Genomic DNA, 18,558 nt, shown 5'->3' on the forward strand with positions numbered 1-18,558 from the left:
CAGGTTTTGTTTTGTTTATTAACACAGCAAGTGTGACATTAGATAACCTTTTAAATACAGTACATGGTACAGTGCGGGGCCAGTTGCCCGCACTTTTCCCCATTATGAAGACAAAGCCAGCGGTGGCGGTTTATAAAAATATTGTGTTGCTACAAAAGTATAAATTAATGCTACCGGTATTAAGAAATATTAAACACATAAAACTTATAAGGATTAAGAAAAATATTCATTAATACCTGTAGAAAACTCTGGCCTAAAAAAGATATTTTTTGTATATTTTTTGTATATTTTTTTGTATTTTTTAAGATGACATGAGATTCTTGCACTCGCAGGTAGAGACACACGCAGGTGCATCTGTGGTATTGCCTAGAACATCTGCATCTACAGAAAGGAAGGAAATGCACACAAGTTACTGAGGGGAGGGAGGGTGAGGAGGGAAAGGAGAACATTAATTGTTTGCTTGATGAAACAACAAGAATTCAGCTCCCAACAGGAGGTTTCAAAAAACGAACATATGAACGAGGAACAGCTTCTCTTTTCAGACTGGCTGCAAACAAGGATTTCCTGATGGTTTGGTTTGTCGGCATGACACTTCCTAGCTACGGCGTGGACCAGAATCCTCACAGTCTGGACGATGTGTGCTCCTCCTGGACTTACAGCCTTGGCTAGTCACCTGTCACGAATGTTTCAGTCCATCCATTATCAGTTTTCCTTTTAAATAATTAAAAATAATAATATTATAGTCCCAGTAAGTTTAAAGGGACCATGGAAAACAGCTCCTAATACTGTTGCTCCTTCCAGAATACATGCCTCCATCCTTGAGTGGAAAGGTCCTTCTCCATAGATAGCAAGGAAAAATAAAAAAAAAAAAAAAAAAAAATCCCTCCTCCCACCCCCCAGCCCACTGGAAAAAAAACCCCAAACCATCCTATCCACACACATTGCAGAGACTGCCCCAAGAATCCCTAGAAGTCTGAAAACAAGCATTCAAGGCTGATGAGGCTGGAAGTGTCTTTTTAAGGAACTTTGGTTGTAAAAAGCGAGGATTTGACATGCCTGTACTCATCAACTCCACTGTAAAATATTCCTATCGTTAAGGCTGCGCTGCTCACCTGGGTATCAAGACATGCTGACCACTGTCAATGATGCTAGAACGATGGAAAGGAAGAAAATCCTTCCAGTCAGTGGTTGATGTTGTGCATCAATGAGCCATTTACGTGACTCATTTCAGAAGCTATTCTAAAAAATTCAAACTCGGCTGCCTACAGATCATTAAACCCTAAAGGGCCTACTGGATACACCATTGTCTAATGTGAGCGAAACTCTTCCGTCAAGTTATAAAACAAAGGACTCTAACAGGAGTAGTAAAAAACCCAACTAACCAGCCAAACAAAAACCAAAATTAAACAGAAATCCCCCAAACATTCAATATATAAAATTAAATTTCAGGGCAATACACTCTCATTGGTTTACCATTTCTGGCCTAGCATAAGCAAATTGTCCCACAGTACTAATCAGGCATTCAGCTCGGAGCTGTGCTTGGGTTTACCTCTCTGTATTTTATTGTTTTGTTCAGTGACATTTCCAGAAGCCCCAGGAAGATTGATAACCCGTGGCATGGCGACAGGCCCCATGCACTGTAAAAAGGGAGTTCTTATTGCTACAGAGCAACATCTTCAGAAATATCTGACACAGGACCTTGTGTCTCAGCCAATGCTTCTGGGCATTCCCAACAGATCCCATGGTTTCAAGATCATGGTGTAGCACAGCAAATGCACAGCAGAAGCAGCAAAACATTTAATACTCTCCCCCACCCCGATTCTTTCACCTTAGCAGTATAAGGGTTGACAAGACATTTGCTCAACTGGTGTTTTCTCCTCTGCCCCTCAGCTACCTCCCTCCTTTATGAAACCTGGTTAATGTATATACTGGAGTGCTGGGAAGGGTTTGGTGCCAGTGGTGACTGGGACGCTGCGGAGGAAGATGCTCTGTGAACCCTCCTGGACCTATCGGGCAGAACTGGCATTTCCCACCTCTATACCCAGTTTCTCTTCTCTCGGCAAGGTCCAAAGCAGCCTTGTGCCTTATGGAGAGTGCTCCATGTAGCTGTACAGCCTCGTTTTAAATGATAGGGCTCAAAAAACATTCCCGTAACAGACTCCTCCCAGATGAACAGATTTCTCCTCCCTGAAAAGGTTTCCCAGAATATGCCTTTAGAGTCTTTTTTGTTCATTTCCATCCCATTACTCCTAATTATTCCATAGGGAACAACCTGTCCCTTCCTGCATGTCCTTCCTCTGAATGCTCACAGGAGCTCCTCTCCAACCTCCTTTAGCCAGAGGGATGCAATTAGAGATCCAAGTCTTTCCTCAGTACAAAGCAGCACTCCCAGCCTCTGAATAACTTTTTGGCTGCTCTTTTACTGTCTTTTGATTTATCAGTAAGTTGGTGCTGTCTAGAAATGCACACAGCATTCTCCAAGTAGCACAATGCCTCAGTCACCCTGCTCCTGTGCAACACTATGTCCAGGCTTGCCTACTGTGGGATCCAGAAAGTGGAAACGGTCCTTCAGACTGAGAAAGGCCGAGCAGACTCATCCACCAATATAAACATATGTGGTAATATCTTCTCACACTAAACCTTCCATGTTATTGCAAGCAGTTGGAGAAAAACAAACCAACCAACCTGAGACATCTCACTGAATACTGTATTAACTCAGGTACCACCATTTAGAGCTCAAGCAATTTTCAGAAGTGTCTCCCCTCTATTTTCAGTCATTCCCAAGCTTTGAGAGTGTATCTGCCGCAACTTCATTTACAAAATTCACATAAGGGTCATGACTCCCTGAGCTGCTTCTGGACGTATTCTCTGATCAGCAGGGGAGAACACCCAGCAAGCGCAGTTAAACCAGTGCAGGTGGTTCATGGGGATGCTTAAACCAATTTATCTCGAGGTTAAACTGGTTTAACCACCAATTAACAAACTGAATTAGACAAAACCTGAGCCCACAGTCAGCTTTCACAGAAAGTTTTCCACATTGCACTAGTTCATATACAACCAAATCAGTTTTCTTAAAACAAACATATAGCTTTGACAAAAAGGAAAGTTTACTTCCATCTGAAACCGACCCAGGTGCAAGACACCGAGCCCATCTTGCAAGCCAGAACACAACTGTTGTCTACTGCTAGAGACATGGGGAGAAGAGACAGACACAGGAGACAGATCTGGGCTCCATGTTCTCTACTGACCCTCTGGCTGCTGTGCTCACACAGAAACAACTGTTCTGAAGAGCTCTGCCTCTGTATCCCACTTTCTCAGTTTTCTAGTAACAAGGATCTTCAGACAGGACTTCAGACAGTAACATGAACTTCAAACAGTTCATCTTCTGTTGGTGCTTGCTCCCCACCTGAAGATCATAACCCTTCCCAAAGCAAACTGTGAAGTCAAAAGTCTGCAAGGTCAGGCACCGTGTTAAGCAGCAGAAACAAATGAATGCCTGGAGGACACATACACCATTTTTGTATTCCAACACATTCCTCAAGTGCGAGTAAAGGAAACAAACAAACAGAAGGCAAATTCCCAACATGACCTACCAGAGGATGAGCCCAATTCTGAAGACTTCTCCTCCCAGTTGAATGGGAGCAGAACCTCATGACAGCTCTGGCCAAACTATTAGATCCTCTCCTCTCCGGTCTCCCACCACAGGAGGTGCTGCTCCATACTACTGAGCCAATCATTGAATAGAATCATAGAATAGTTTGGGTTCGAGTAACCTGGCATATTAAGAGCTTCCAAAATTCAGACCTTGGTAAAGTATCTTTGCTCCCTAGAATGCAAATCCAAGCCTTCAAGAGGAAGGAGAAACAGAAGCAAAAGCTTGGCATTTAGGGTAAATATGTATGCTCCAGATGTGCTTCTCTCCTTTTAATGAAGCATAAGTGTATCAGACAGAAGTCAGCCTGTGAGCAGACACAGCATGAATAGCTCCTCTGAGCTGAACACCCTGTAACCACGTTTAAAACTCATGAAAAGATGTGGCTTCTTCCACTGACTTGCTGGAGAAGGGGGCTGGCCAACCAGCTCCTCTTCTCACCTACTTTCCAGATTGTTCCATTTTAGGGCTTTTGGTTTTATCTCGCCTTTTCAGCTGCTAAATTGAGTTTTTAAGTCTTTGGGAGAATCTCACCTACCAGACATTGCTGCATGTTTGCTTAAATACCATCATTAGTGCAACTGTAACCAGAGTTGCCTTGAAGGGGACAGTTACTTGGATGGGGGAGAGGGCCAGTCAATCCCTCTCTTTGGTTGTGACAATAAGAAAGCTCCAGATCGGATGCCAAAACCACACTGTAAAAAGGAGAATGGGAGATGGGCTGGGAGTTAAGGGTGGCTGTGGCCTTTCTGTTTGCATGCCCTGGCTGTGCAGCCATGGTCCAGCTCACTGCTGTGCGCAGCCTGGCATCCAATGGTTGCACAAATGACTGCAATTTTACCTCATTCTCAGCTCCAGGGCTTTAAACCTGTGCTAACTCTGCTTTGTCCACTTCTCCACCCTTAATGCCTTGCAGACAGACAACACAATGAGCCCAAGTTGGCAAATCCTACAGAAGTTATCAGCCTGTCCCTTAGCAACAGAGTGTTGGGGTTTGGAACTTTCTTTTCAAAGGAATGCAAGGGTTTTGCACATTCAGGGTCTCAGGCGAACCAAGCAAAAAGGTGTAACGTGCTACAGGAGAAAGAACTACAAATCCTGTCCCCAGTTCTGCCCATCGGCTGAGCTGCACAGTACACACTTTGCAGCCTCAAAAGCAAATCTTGCTTTGGATTCATCCTCCAGCCAAGTCTTCTTGCTGCAGGATACTTTGTGCTTTACAGTGGGAACAGCAGCACAGCACAAACGCTTTGTAATTGGCACACATCTCAGTCGGGTTTTTTGTTTGTAGTTTCAGACTTAGTTATTGTTTGTTACAGGTTTCTCCTGCACTGCAAGTGCAAACAGATGTGTTACTATAGGCCCAACTGGTGGCTGGGCAGGCAGGACTTGTACAGGAGAAAATAAAACCAGCAAGAAGAAAAGTTGGCCCTACAGCCAACACCTCCTTTTGCAAAAGCCACTGCCAGAGAAAACAAGATGTCCAAGTGCCTCTGCCTTGGCAGCTCATCTTCAGGTGCTGCTACTCCTGCAGTTGTCAGTGGGGTTGCAGACTGTGTCTTTTAAGATATCCATATGCAAAACTTACATTTAGGAGACAACTAGTTTTGCCCTGATGCCAGTAACCGTGCCGACAGGTCAACACAAATGCTAGACTCAAGCTAATAGTAGGTCCTGTTTCCAGGCTGAAAAGGGCAAGACAGCTGGGTGCAAAGAGCTATTCTCAGTGACCTTGACCTAGGGAAAGTCTCTAGCATGCAAACTGTCCCCCTGTCTGAGCCCCATGGCACTGAAGCTGTCAGTTAGTGCCTGTCAGGTTCAAAGCATCTGCACGCAAAGCCTGAGAGATTGGGTTTGCCATTTCTCCTATCTTGGGACTTGCAACTTCTATTACAACCAGAGATGGGCAGGTGGGATCTTGGTTTAACATCTGTTCAACAGCAGCATTTCAAAGAGGGCCTCCAGTCTCACCACTGCATTGTCAGCAACCAGAAAACACTCCTGCACTGTTGAAGGGCTTCAGCCTCCAGCCTGCCTGCTTGGAGCTGAGCAAGTCCATCCTCCTGAACCTCCAATGCTGCTCTGCTGCCACTGTGACCACAGCTCTAGAGCACATGACTGGAAGCAGGAGAGACTACTTCAAAAATAAGAATTTGCTTCAATTTGCCTCTGGGATACAAGTCCCAGAGATGAAAAATTAACAGTTTGGCACCAGCAGTTGGGAACTGTCCAAGAGGCACCAAACCTGACAGCCTGCAGAGATCCCGTCCAGCAGCCCATGAACTGTGCCTATGGGCACTGGACACAGCAGAACACTGGCCTTGGTGGACACCAGAGTGACTGAGATGTTTTTGCATTATGATGATCTCTAACTGCATTTGGGGTGAGCCAGTAAGTGTGAACGTTTAAGGGCCCGTGGCCTTCCTAGCCAGAATGATTCAGCAACGTAACAAGTAGTGTAATGCACTGTAGGTATTAAAAAGACATTCGTGCTACTAGAGGAAACTATTCCAAATAAAATGGGAAGATATTCTTTGCACTCAATCAGGAGCACTTACATTCAGAAGGATCTTTGAGCCCATGCACTTCTCTAAGCTTCCTTCAAACCCCAGTTTGACAAAACTGATGATCTTTGTTCCCCTGAAAAATCATACACCTTGGTTTGTCCTTGGCCTTGTGAAGGTTACTTTGTGTGTGTGTACTTAGAAATTTTTTTACAAACAGTTTAGGTACAAGGGTTCTCAATGGCAGCTGGCAGACCCCAGCAAGCTTGCTGGTGGCCCACAGACATCTGTGCTGACACCACTTGCTTGCTTTTCCTGGTTTCTAGGTTCTCCATATAAGTGACTGCCGTGGTTCCCATAAGGATATTATGTAATCGCAGATGGGCTACTCTAGAACAAGTTTGAGAAACCCTGATGTACAAAATTCACAGAGAAGCTAATTAACACTGGGAATTCAGAAAAGAAGTTATGCTGTAAAAATATAAATCCAAGAAACATAACAATTACAGACATTTTCTGCCATGAACCATTTCTCTTAGTTTTAAATCAAACTTAGAATCACTAGCTAACATGTTAAACTCAAAACTGGGAGTGGAGACAGAAGAGTAACTTCTGTTTTTTGGAAAAAAATGTATACGAAAAGGTTAAAAATAAAATAAAAAAACCCTTAAAGTCTCCCTTCCTGATTTCTAAAGATACTGGTGTTCATAAAACACAGCTGCCCTGATAACATGCACCATATGTCAAGAAGGCTGCAGACAAATGCCCTCAAGGTGTACAGTTATTCAAAGGAGCAAAGTCCAGTGCAGAACTGGTCTGTTCAATGTAGTCTGATTATCCATGGCAAGATGGCCCAGGGGACAAGAGGAGAGGTGGGGTGGAGGAGAAACAAAAGAAACTTCAAGTCACTTTAGATCTCAGCTGCCTGAAGACTTTAGAACATCAGCCTCCCATTCGTCTGCCCACTTGAAAACATTAGAAAGTCTGTCAAGTCCACACACTATCTATGGAAAGGAGCACGTTCCTGGCAGAGGGCTGTCTCTCTCACGTGCTCAGCTTTCCTTTCAAACTTAATTTTATATATATTTATATTTTTATATATATATAAAAAAGCACTTGGTTTCCAGGGGCATTCATAATGAGGTCCACAGTGTTTAGAACTTAAAATTCTTTTTCTTTGTTTGGAACAGTGTTTTAAAGTTTTGTTTTAATTAAAAGATAGTCTTAAAGCATGTTGGACTTCAAAAACATGAGTTTGTTCATGTCTTCTGGACTGAGTAGCCGTCTCCTTTTGATTAAGAGAGCCTGCTCACACATATTTACACATTCGCTTCTGGCACCAACAGCAGGCACTGCTAAGAGCCAAAAGGCTAGCTTGGCTAGTTTTGTATGCTTTTGGGTAACACATGACCAGTACTGAAACAGGTCAGGGGTGGCCTGGAAGAGAGGTTCTTGCAAATAATCATAGACTTCATTTTTCCCGAACCAATCTTCTTCCTGAGCTGCTGTGGCTTCCCCTGCTGCCCGAGGCTTCTTGGTTGAAGGTTCAAATTCTGTTTCTTCTGCCCAGGACTCTTTCACCTCATTGATCAACTCACAGACCTTGCCAATGATCTCTTCATGCTGGTATGGTGGCACAGGCCGCAGCTTCTGCTGAGGGTCTAAGATCATGGCTACTTTGTGTGCCGAATGAACTTTGAAGTTCTCCTTCAGCGCCTCCAAGAAGAGGTGGCAGAGCTTGCTGACTACGCCAGCATCATTAGCTTTGGAAGTGAACAGTTTCTCCAGTTTGACATAGGTGGGCAGTACCAGCTGCAAGGTGGGCCGGCTCTCGTTGCTCAACTCAATCACCGCCTGTTTCACAGGAGCCAAAATGGCTGCCAGGTTGCTGAGCAGGTGTTTGTTCAGGTTTTGGATGAGGTTCATCTTCTTTGCCCTGCTGTAGAACTCACAGATCTGCTCATAGCGCTCGTGGACAAGCAGGAGGGAGTCAGTGACCGAGTTCCAGCAGGGTGGGGGAGAGGTCTCTTCCAGGGAGCCAAAGGTCTCCTTCGAGAGGCCTGTGGATCCTGCCAGATCTTCACAGACATTCAGGAGCTCGATCACTTCGTGCATATTGCGAGCCTGTAGTGTTCGCTTGTTCAGCACACTCTGCACTACTGAGTTCAAGGCACAGGCTGAACAACGCAAGCACATGCCTGCCTTGGAGAATGCAGAGGAATTGACTTTGCAGTCTGTGACGTACACTGTCCTGATCTCTGACATCACAAACTCCGAGAGCACATTCTGTACCCAGTGGTGGATAAAATCACCGTTATCTCGAATGTCTACGCCCTTAATTCCCAGGACGTAACTCTTGATATGATTGCCTTCCACCTGATAAGCTGTTAGGATGTAGCAAGAATCGGGGCCGATGCTCTGCGAGTGGCAAGTGACACCAATGCCAAGGCATGCATTGCTGCCCAGGGCGCAGGTGACTTTCACCTTCACTTGGTTGTACATCCGAGGCAAATGCTTCAGAGCCAGTGTGTTGAAATTGCCAAGGATTTCGGTGACAGAGAAGGCACCATAGCGAGCGCCACTATCCACCAGGGTCTGTGCTAGCTTGATGAATTCCTTCCCGCTCACCACGCTCAGAGCCCCAAGGTCAGTGCACATCACCCTCAGGAGCCTCTCAGCAATGTTCTGCCGCTCCTTCTCTGGGATCGCGCTGTTCCCTACTGAACCGCTCGCGGGTGCTGCAGTGAAATACAAGGAGGGAAAGAAAGCACCACATGAGCATTGCTCCTCTGCAACAAGACAGAGGAAGAAGTCACAAAACAGTTCTTGGAGAGACCCAAAGAAGTGGAACATGCCCAGATGATGGAAGAGACATCTCCAACCCTGGATTTCCTCCCCCAAGGGTTTCTGGACAGAGGAACCTCCAGGGACAGGCCACGCTCTTGTTTAGAGCAGCAAGGAGCTTATCTGCATGTTTTCCCTGGTGTGGGGACTCAGACAGAGTACACACTACTTACTCACAGTCCACTGCCTTAATCAATGGCATCTCTGTGGTGTTCATCAAGGAACTGCCTATAGAAGTTATAATCGTGTGCCATTCACTATCCATGTCTATGGGCTGGTGGTCACAGCTTAGCCCAGCTGTAAAGCTGGACATCTTCCCATTTTTGTGATTTGAGCCTTTTCTTTGAGACAGTTATTTTAACTGGAGTTGCTTCAGTGAAGCATACACCTTCCTCTACCATTTCAAACAGTGCTGAAGCCCAAGTTTCCACTTCTTCCTTGGAACTCCAGCAATCTTGCTTTTTGTGGCTGATTTTGAGTAATGTGAACGTCAATTTTGGCCATATGAGAACACAAAACCACAATGTTTTTGTATCACCCTTCCCCCAGGCTGCTCAGCTCAAGTGCTTTGGAACTGATTTCCCACAGGGCTGTATTTTACTTTTTCCCGTGGTGAAGCACAAGCTCACAGGACGAGCCAGATACTAGCTGCTGCCAGCACAGAGAGTGACAAGTTATGCCTATGTCATACCATGAGGACTGGATTAGTTTTTTAACCCCAGGCTGGGAAGTTGGACCTTGGATCAGAAGTTAACTTCTTCCAGGAGTTCCTAAATGCACCTTCCTTACAAACCTTTCCAACCGCCTCCCCAGGGTTCCCAGTACTTTTTGCATACGAGCACTCCCTGTAAAGGGAACAACTGCTCTGCTCTGTAGGGTAGTACATGAATTACAGATGAAATCAAGTGCAGTTAGGCAAGGACAAGGGCCTTGTGCAATGCCCATCACTGCTGCACCCTCTCTGACAGTCAGTTGTTCAAAGTGGACAGATAAGCCTGAGATGGAAGAGCAAATGCTGCTACGTACTATTGTTGGCGTTATTTCTTTGGAGCTGTGGTTTCCACTTTTCTTCAACAACAGCTAGAGGTGATCTGGGTTGGCTAGAGGCAATATTGTTCTCGTTGTCAGCTGTGAGGCAAGAGACAGAGACGTGTTAGAAGCACAAGATAATAATGCTTAAAGCACAAAGAAGGGGAAACAGTACCCATCTGCTTAGCATTTACTTATGATTCCCTTAACTGAGGTTGACACCAATCTACTACATTCTCTGTAGCTTTTAAGCAGTTTTTAGTGAGATGGCACAGTACCGTCAGAAACCTTGAAAACTACCTTTGGACTTGCAACCTATCACCTCCCAAAATGTGGCTGAAATGACAATGCTTTTTCTGTGCATCAGTGACATTGATGCCACTAGCACACCTTGAGAAATGTCTCCCAATCAACTTAAGCTGCACACCAGGAGGAACAGATGTTCCTTGTGCAGCCTGGCTTGTGTAATTTCCTTGCTTTTGAAATGAAAGGAGGTTTAACAAACATTTACCCTTCTTTTGCCTTACTGCCTCTTTCTGCACCGCAAGGTGGCTTCCCTTTTTTTTTTTACTGTTAAGTACTTTGTTTTTCAAGCTATGCTAAACTCTTTTGTATCTAAGGTTCTTAGTACAATCTTCATATATGGTTTCCTCCCACTGTAGAGAGGGCCAATCTTCTCTTGAGCTGCTCACTGCTTCCTCAGACTGGAAACAAAAAGAAAAAACCCCAAGTTTCTGAGTGTGACCAAAGATCATTCCTTCCTATGGCTGCAAAGATACCAAGTGCCCTAGGGGCCTTTGTGTTCATGCTCCCATTTCTGTATATGTAACTGGGCTAAACACCTCAGCTGCCAATCTGATGGGATTTTTCAAGGAAATGCAGTCAAGATCAGTAAATTCTGTATTGTATCCATGTGCTTTACTCTCCTTTGCCCCAAGAACTTCTCCCCACCCTCCAGAGGAAATTTTCTATTCTTAGTATGCTTCACCATGAAACTGTGCTCTGAAATAGGCTGTGAAGCGACAATACAGTGCACAATGAAGAGAGGTGGAAGAGGAAGGAGAAAGATGGAGAGACTGATGACCAGGCTGAACAGAAGGATGGAATTAAAAACAAAGATGACAAAACAGGCCCTTTACTCATCACAGCTGGACTCATCTCACCTAACTTTGGACATCTCTGTTAGACATCCCTTTCTTCAAAGTAGCCCCTTGGGGCTTGTTTTACACTCAGTGGTGCAAAACAGGCTTAAGAGTGCGACTCATTCACCCAGGCAGAACTAGATGCCTCTTGTAGTGTAAGATCCATCATGCTCTGAACTCACCTGGAGTCAATGACGACTTCTCCACCGATTAAAAAGGGAGTCCAAGTTGACCAGCTCAGATGGCAGTATCTATAGCCTAGGCACACCAGCATGCAGTGAAATGAATCCTGCCCCCGTGCTCCAGACAGCAGAGCACGAATTAGAGGAATATCTTATTAAGGCACACACAAGTGCTTTGCTCTGCAGCCTAGGTTGATGTGGTGCTGGGCAGAGCAGTGGGCTGCCCGTTAGAACAAACAGGAGAGGGCAAAGTTGCTCTCCTTCATGTGTGGCAATGACCTGGGAGAGAAGGGAGACCAGCAAGGATCTAGAGACAAGCAATTATGTGATGAAGCTCCACTGCTCTCTTCCTTACAAGCAAGTCCTCTCAAATTTGAGCAGCTCTGCACATTAACTGCTGGGGCATTCACAAACCTTGCTGATGAACAGCCACAGACTGCACAATTATTAGGTCTGGGCACTGCACTGGCCACAGACCGGATCGGTACCTAAGAGTAATCCAGGGTATGACAGAACCAGGTAGACTCTCCCTGAGGACTGTACGTGCCCACGGAATTCACTGGTCTTGGTTGGCACCTGGGGAGCACTGCCATGCTCAGGACTGCAGCCAGAGGTCAGTCTTTGCAGATGTGGAAGAGACGTGTAGAGCAGGAGGTGCTCCAGCAAATGCCAGTGATCAGATACGACACATCACTTTTCCCCCAGCATTTGCCTAGACTAATTGCTCTTGAGCTAATGCCACCAGTGTCCTCAACCCCAAACATCTGTGAGTAGGCAAAGGAAAACGCTGGATGTTGCCTACTAACTTTATTCATAGTTCAAGCATTCCTTGTCTTGGTGAGGGGTGGGTGGGGGGAGAAACTCTCTGTATTTCCTCCCCACAATTCTTTCTCTATTTCATAATAATAGGGGATTTATTATGTACAAATATCCACTAGCATTCAATATGGCATTAATGAGATTTGTGCATTTCAGCCTCATCTTCCTTATCAGGCAGTCTGTGAACTACACAGATCATGGTTCTTTAATTTCTCTTCATGCCTCCAATCCTTTAATCCAGGTTCAGCCTAGATGTCCTTTTATTTTTTTAGCTCTAGACTGTAGGAAGGGAATTATATGGTAGCACTCGACCTGAACAAAGTACTCTAAATGGAGTCAAAGCTGTATATTGTACAGTGTAATTACAGAACAAATTCCTTTGCCTGGTGTTCTGCTGTTCTATTTCTGCCTTTCAGCCTCCAATTTACATTCTAATTGCTTCTTCTCATTGTGTAGCTGCTTTATGGAGCTATAATCTCTCCTTATTACCTTCTAGCCTCCGGGCTCAGCCCTCTGAATGACTCAAGAGTCAGTATGTCCCTGCTTTCGCTCCTCGAGGCCATCCCCTGTCTTCAGTGACTTGTGAGAGGGCTCAGTGGATGCATCACATGTAGTTGGAAGAGATTAGCCCTTTGCATCAGATACAATAAGCCAAACTGGACTCCTGAACACATTAACTGAAGGAGGATTTGACCCATATGGGCTTCTTGCATCTCTGCATCCCCATAATGTAACATTGCTTGAGCCAGACATATTGGACTGGTATAAACTGCTACTATGCCAGTGTCCCCAGTATGTGGATCCTATGTCACCAGTTCTGCTGACTACTGCAAGGTCTCTGCACCCCCACACTTCAGAGATGTTGTGCCAATGCTGTTCTTGGATATGGAAATCCCCAAGTTCTGACAGGCTAAAAGGCAACAAACTGTGACCTGAGTAACTGCAAGCCCTGTGTAATCTCCACTGTTTCTCTGCTTAAGTACGACATCCAGAACCGGACACCCACCAAAGCTGTCTGTAGCTTTCACACCTCTTCACTTTGTTTTACCCTCACCCCACAGTAGCAAATACTGTGCCGCTTGCCTCCAGTTGCACAGATCTGCAGGAAAGGTTGCTGTTCCCTGCAGAGGAAGAACCATGAGCACAAGACTGGCAAACACCATCCAGAGAGATGACACAGCAGGGGACAGCTGCTTTCACAAGGGGCAGCCTCGGTGATGCCTGGAGAAAGCACTTAAAGAAGACAGACAAGCTTGCTGTCACTGTACCAGTGAGACACTCAGGGGAGAGGGGGAAGCAGCCAAGCAGAAGAAGGTGACTTACAAACAGAGCAGGGAGACATTAGAAAATACAGAGTTTAACAGGAGTAATCCTGAGATTTACCCATTAATATATCTCTGCTGACATTACATGAGTCAGATCACAGATACCTGCTCCCTCCAGCCCTGTTCTGTGTCCAAAGTAACGCAGGTGAACAAGCCCAGAGGCCACGGGTCATTTGTAAAGAAGAGAGAAAAGGAAGAAGGTGCAGACAGCTCTAGCTTAAAATTTTCAACAGCTCATACCTTGCCAGTGAATTGCCATTCTCCCCTTTGACACCTTAGCCTTGGTCCCTCCTTTGCAGCTCCTCTACTCAGTGTCACCAAGAGCTACAACTCAAAATGCTGCATTTCAGTACCAGAGACCAGAACAAGGAACAGGATGGTCAGGACGCAGCTTGGAGGCAAGCAGAATTGCCATCGACAAACAGCAAGAACAGACCCCATCACCATGGAGTGACAGCTGCTCCTACCCTGAGTGGAGCTTCACCACTCCCTGGCGTAACATGAAGTCCAATCACCCCACATTAACCAGCTTATGGTCTAACAGAAAATAACATCCACAAAACTCATACAAAACTTTAACAAATCACCCTAACTGTCTATTAATAACATTACAAAGATGATAAATAAAGTAGCTGCTGAACAACACACAAAGCCTGCACTGAGATTCACCAGTGAGAACTGAACTGCAATGGAGGAACTGCGCAGATGAAGAACTCAAGGAACACTCATTAAAATTAGGACTAAAACACAGAACAAGACAAGAACTTTGATTAGAATTACTGTTACAGAACGGAAAATATGCTTTTCCTCAAGCCACTTGTCCTTCCATGCCACTCTATCTGGGGCTTACCTGTAAAGTAAGGGCAAACACAAGCACTGAACATGTACCTCAACAGAGCAGCTGTCAGAGAACACAGGTCTGTCAAAGGTGACTTAATTTGTAAACCTGTGTGAATTCACTTGAATTTTCATTCAAGAGGAAAAAAAGAAAAAAATTCTGCCAATATAAAAAAAGTCCTGTTTCTACATATTTGAATATTCTGAATGCTGTCTTTGAAACAGCTTTGGCTTTGAAATTTTAAAATCCTTTTTTATGTATTGAGATAGAAAACGAAAAAAATGGCTTAGAAACAAAGTAGTGAACTGCTCAGAATTTTCTTTTGAAGAGCACTGAGAAGGAAATGAACACAACTGCTGAAATAGCAAATTCTTCTTCTGATAACACATTTCAGTCCTTTGCAGAAGTCCAGGAGACACAAGCACAGAAAAAGACTTGTGTGGGCAAAGGCTCTGCTGCCCTGTAAGCATTTTTGCTTTGTTTGCCTCAGTGAGAACTACCCTTTTTGCAGGAGGGATTTCATCCGCTGTATGAGTAACCCATTAATGCTTACGCAATGAGCATTCCCTAGATACCTTTGGATAAAGGGAATGAGTAGTTTGATGTGCTCTGTGCTAGCACGGCATGTTTCCTCTCTTCCTAGGGAAAGGAGTAATATTTATGATATACTGTGAGCCTTGCATTGTTGCAGCCACTGCTACGTGCTCCAGCCTCTGAGTATCTTTTTTGCTGCAGGTGAAATTACTGGGGCTTTGGAAACCGTGAGCACAGAAAGCTCTATTGACACACAACGGGGTCAACATCAGGCATCAGCGCAGAATTTAGTTCTCCGCTTTAAGCGAGTCAAAGTGCCCAGCTTACCTGCATGGGACTGCATGTGCTCCAGGAGATTGTTATAAAACTGGAACTGGATTCCACAAGCTCCACAGGTGTAAGGCTCTGTTTGGGAGAAATCAGTTCAGAAGAATTATACAGAGTATGCAGGGAAGCAGCACACGTGCATACTTCAGTTTGTACAGTAGTGGGGCAGCGCCTTAGGGCCTGGTCCTTGTCACATCAGCCCACGCGTGCTCGTCACAGCAGCTCCTTAGAACCAAAGCTGCAGGGCTCGGGCTGTGAGTCGGGAAAGCACTAGGGCACGTCACTGCTTCCTGCGCTGGGGTCAGGCATTTTTCCATGTGCTTCACTTTACTGCCACGAGAAGGCCTGGGACAGCAGAGGGATAGCTTATGCACTAAAGTGAAGCACCTGCTGATGTGTGTTTGGGGGGGATCTCAGTGAAGCTGCACAAAGATTTGAGAGGCTACATACTGACTGGGGTTTACTAGTTCATGCCTGCTGCAGGCTGTTTTAAGCACATCCTTGTTCTTTTTAAGCCCGAAAGCAAAGCATGGTGAGTTAATTTTACATCCAGTTCTGTCAAATTCCAGTCTCTGCTGCCTTTCCTGAGTAAGACAAGGAGCACTGGGTTGTGAAAAATCCTGTTGCTCAGAAGTTGGGGCATGGAGAAGTGCCATGGGGGAACTCAGTTTGGTTTTTTGTGGCTGTCAACAAGTGCAGTGAGACTGGGGAACAGAGAGTGCCACTGGGCTCAGCAGCAGCAAGTCACTGGGGTAAGCAGAGGTGGAGGGGAAGAAGCACAGAAATCAGAGCTGTGCCAGAAGGCTGAGAGCAGAGCAGGAGAGCCATGTTGCCAGAGTAATATGGATGAGCTGGAGTCAGGAAAGAGCTGGGTGCAGAGCTCCCTCATGAGCTGAAAGATACATTCAGTTCTGTTCTAACAAGTGTGTTGAAAGTGCATTTTTTCCACCTAATTAACCTAATAGCAAATGTTTGCAGTTCCTCATTTAAACAGTATTAGTTGGGTGCATTAGCTGACAGATGTAATATCAAACTACAGCGGCTGAAACATGTTAACATTGCAGTTCTGCTTTTATACCTCCAGATATACCAGCACACTGCCACCATTTATGCTGTGGCATTTTTTTCATAACAGCAGAATGGACAAATGCAAGCATTTGGTATATAAACAACTTTGCATATAAATGCCTGGCACACACAGAGAGCAAGGTCTATTGCTACAATATACCAGAAATCTCTGTGTTTGAAGGGAAAAACAAATTCTGCATCAGTGAAACTTAAGAATCTATTGAACATAAGCAAAAAGCACCAGCATCCAGGATGGAAGAACCAAAATACAGGAAAGCACAAGCCTGACTTGGCTATAATCTGTAAGATTTCTATCTCAGGTAACAAACCCCAGAATTCATCAGATGGCTACAGGAAGCTGTGAGGAAAAAACATAAAAGAGACCATGAGCAGTTCATATAAGCTATTCTTACATGCCATAAGGTTAAACACCCTGCTGAGCCTTTGATACAAAACCTACAGCCCTCTGAAATAATGGAGCCAGCTCCATCTGGAGGAGTTGTGCTCGATGCATTATTTAACTTACTGTATTGTCTTGTGATGCTACTCCTTTTTTTTTGCTGTAGTGAGGAAGTTTGGAAATACTGTACTTAAATAACTGCTTGTGAAAAAAAGGGAAGACTTTGGCAGCTGAGTGGCACACAGGAATTTCAGGACTGGGGGAATTAATATGGACTGGCTGTTTCTGTTGAAATCATCAGTAGTGAAATAGTCAGTTGTGGTAAAACGCCACAAAAGGTATAATGTAATCTAATTCTTTAGGCTCCTTTTGTAATTGTCAGAGAGCAGAAGACCCCACACGGATGCAAATGATCCCTCTTAGATATGTATTTCAGTGTCAGATGACTCGTGTTACAGATGCACCTATTTGCCTCTGCTGCTCATGGAGCCTAGCCTGCTCAGATAGAAATGTCTCAAACTAAGTGGGTTGACTCCCCCTTCAAGTGTCAAAATAAACATTTGATTAATCTAATGAAAGAAATCACACTTCAAAGAGCCTGCTGAATGTTGCTGACAGGTTCCTGGCAGGGTCAGAAGAGCTCTGGTGCTGCAGGCAGGGCAGCTTACAAAGCTACTATCCCTGTTCTTTGCCCCATTAATTTGCTGGAGCCCCCTCCCCTACAATAGAGTTGGGAGAACGTGCTGTACATGTGAGGTGCTTCAGAAAGTCTGAAATTTAGAGATGTCACACTGCGGTTCCCTGGGACACCTTCAGGTCTCTGTGTGCCATTTAAACATAAGCAGGCACATGCATTCCCTTCTGCCATCTCTGCCTGTAGTAACCTTGGCCTGTAGAAAGCAGTGGTGGAACAATCCATCCTTCACTGCCACAGTCCAAGGACTGTTCTCTGCTCCCGGACGAGTACATAAACTCCACAATTCCCCTAGCAGCAGGTTTCCAAGTAGCCACCAGAACAACTCTTCCCCTAAGCTGTTATAGGGCGCCTCACTGGGAAGCAAATCACTCATATACATCCAGCACTCTCCAAGCAGCACATTTCTCACATTAATTTTTCTCTCCTGTTTCACTACATCCTCACATTTCCTTCTCAGCTTATTTTGTCTCACTGAAGCTGCTTCACGTTCCACCTGTCACATTCTCAGCTATTTTATCACCTCAAAGCCGTGTTGGTCTTTCTTCTAGCTCTCTCCTTGCCTGCCTTCCCTTCACTCCTGACCAGTCTTTTCTGGGTCCTCCCCATCTGCACCCATCATGCAGTGACCATCAAGGTCTCCACGGTTCTTCATCTCAAGCTCCTCCCTCTGCCACTACAACATACTGTGTACTCAGTGACTCTGAAAGGTCTTTCATTTGTGATTCTTCTCAGAAGAATCCTGTTGATTTTCATCCCATTTCCAAAAGCCTCCCCTTCTGTTCTACTACAGAAATGTCCGCCTCTGGAAACAAAACCACTGTCTACTTTCAAAACTAGTTTCGCATTCTGAAAATATAAAAACATTTTCCTAAATACTTTTGAGACAAAGAGTCATAGAAGTCTAATTTGCCACAAATAAAAATGAGTTAAGTTAAAACTAGGAATAAAACTTAAATTCATCCAACAATTCAAAAGTCTCTCCCGAGGAGGAGGGAAGGGATGCTTGGGAAGATGTGCAGAATCCCTGTGGGCTTTCTCAACCCTAATCTTCTGAGATGTCAGGTGCTAAGCCCCTTATGCTCCACAGCGCAGAGAGCTGGGAACAGTCAGATCAGCTGGAAGGAGGGTGGGATGTGTCAGCGCTAGAAGAGGGAGAGAGATCTGGAAGGTGGAGAGAAGAAAGAGGCAATCTGTATC

The 18,558-nt window shown here is 45.0% G+C and overlaps 1 protein-coding gene across 19 annotated transcripts in view; it reads right to left on the minus strand.

The window, feature by feature from the left end:
- Window positions 1-18,558, minus strand: part of ZNF618 (zinc finger protein 618) — a 164,659-nt gene continuing 146,101 nt past the window's right edge. For 15 of the 19 annotated variants that reach the window (XM_069770888.1, XM_069770893.1, XM_069770885.1 and 12 more), the window contains 3 exons: window positions 15,197-15,274; window positions 10,027-10,128; window positions 1-8,894 (listed from right to left, as the gene is read on the minus strand). In XM_069770888.1, coding sequence (XP_069626989.1) covers window positions 7,381-8,894; window positions 10,027-10,128; window positions 15,197-15,274 — 1,694 coding nt within the window. In that variant the 3' untranslated portion in view covers window positions 1-7,380. The remainder of the gene's footprint in view (window positions 8,895-10,026; window positions 10,129-15,196; window positions 15,275-18,558) is intronic. The other 4 variants (XM_069770887.1, XM_069770889.1, XM_069770886.1 and 1 more) reach the window with 1 other exon arrangement.

Source organism: Haliaeetus albicilla, chromosome 26, assembly GCF_947461875.1.
Source record: "Haliaeetus albicilla chromosome 26, bHalAlb1.1, whole genome shotgun sequence".
Taxonomy (NCBI): domain Eukaryota; kingdom Metazoa; phylum Chordata; class Aves; order Accipitriformes; family Accipitridae; genus Haliaeetus; species Haliaeetus albicilla.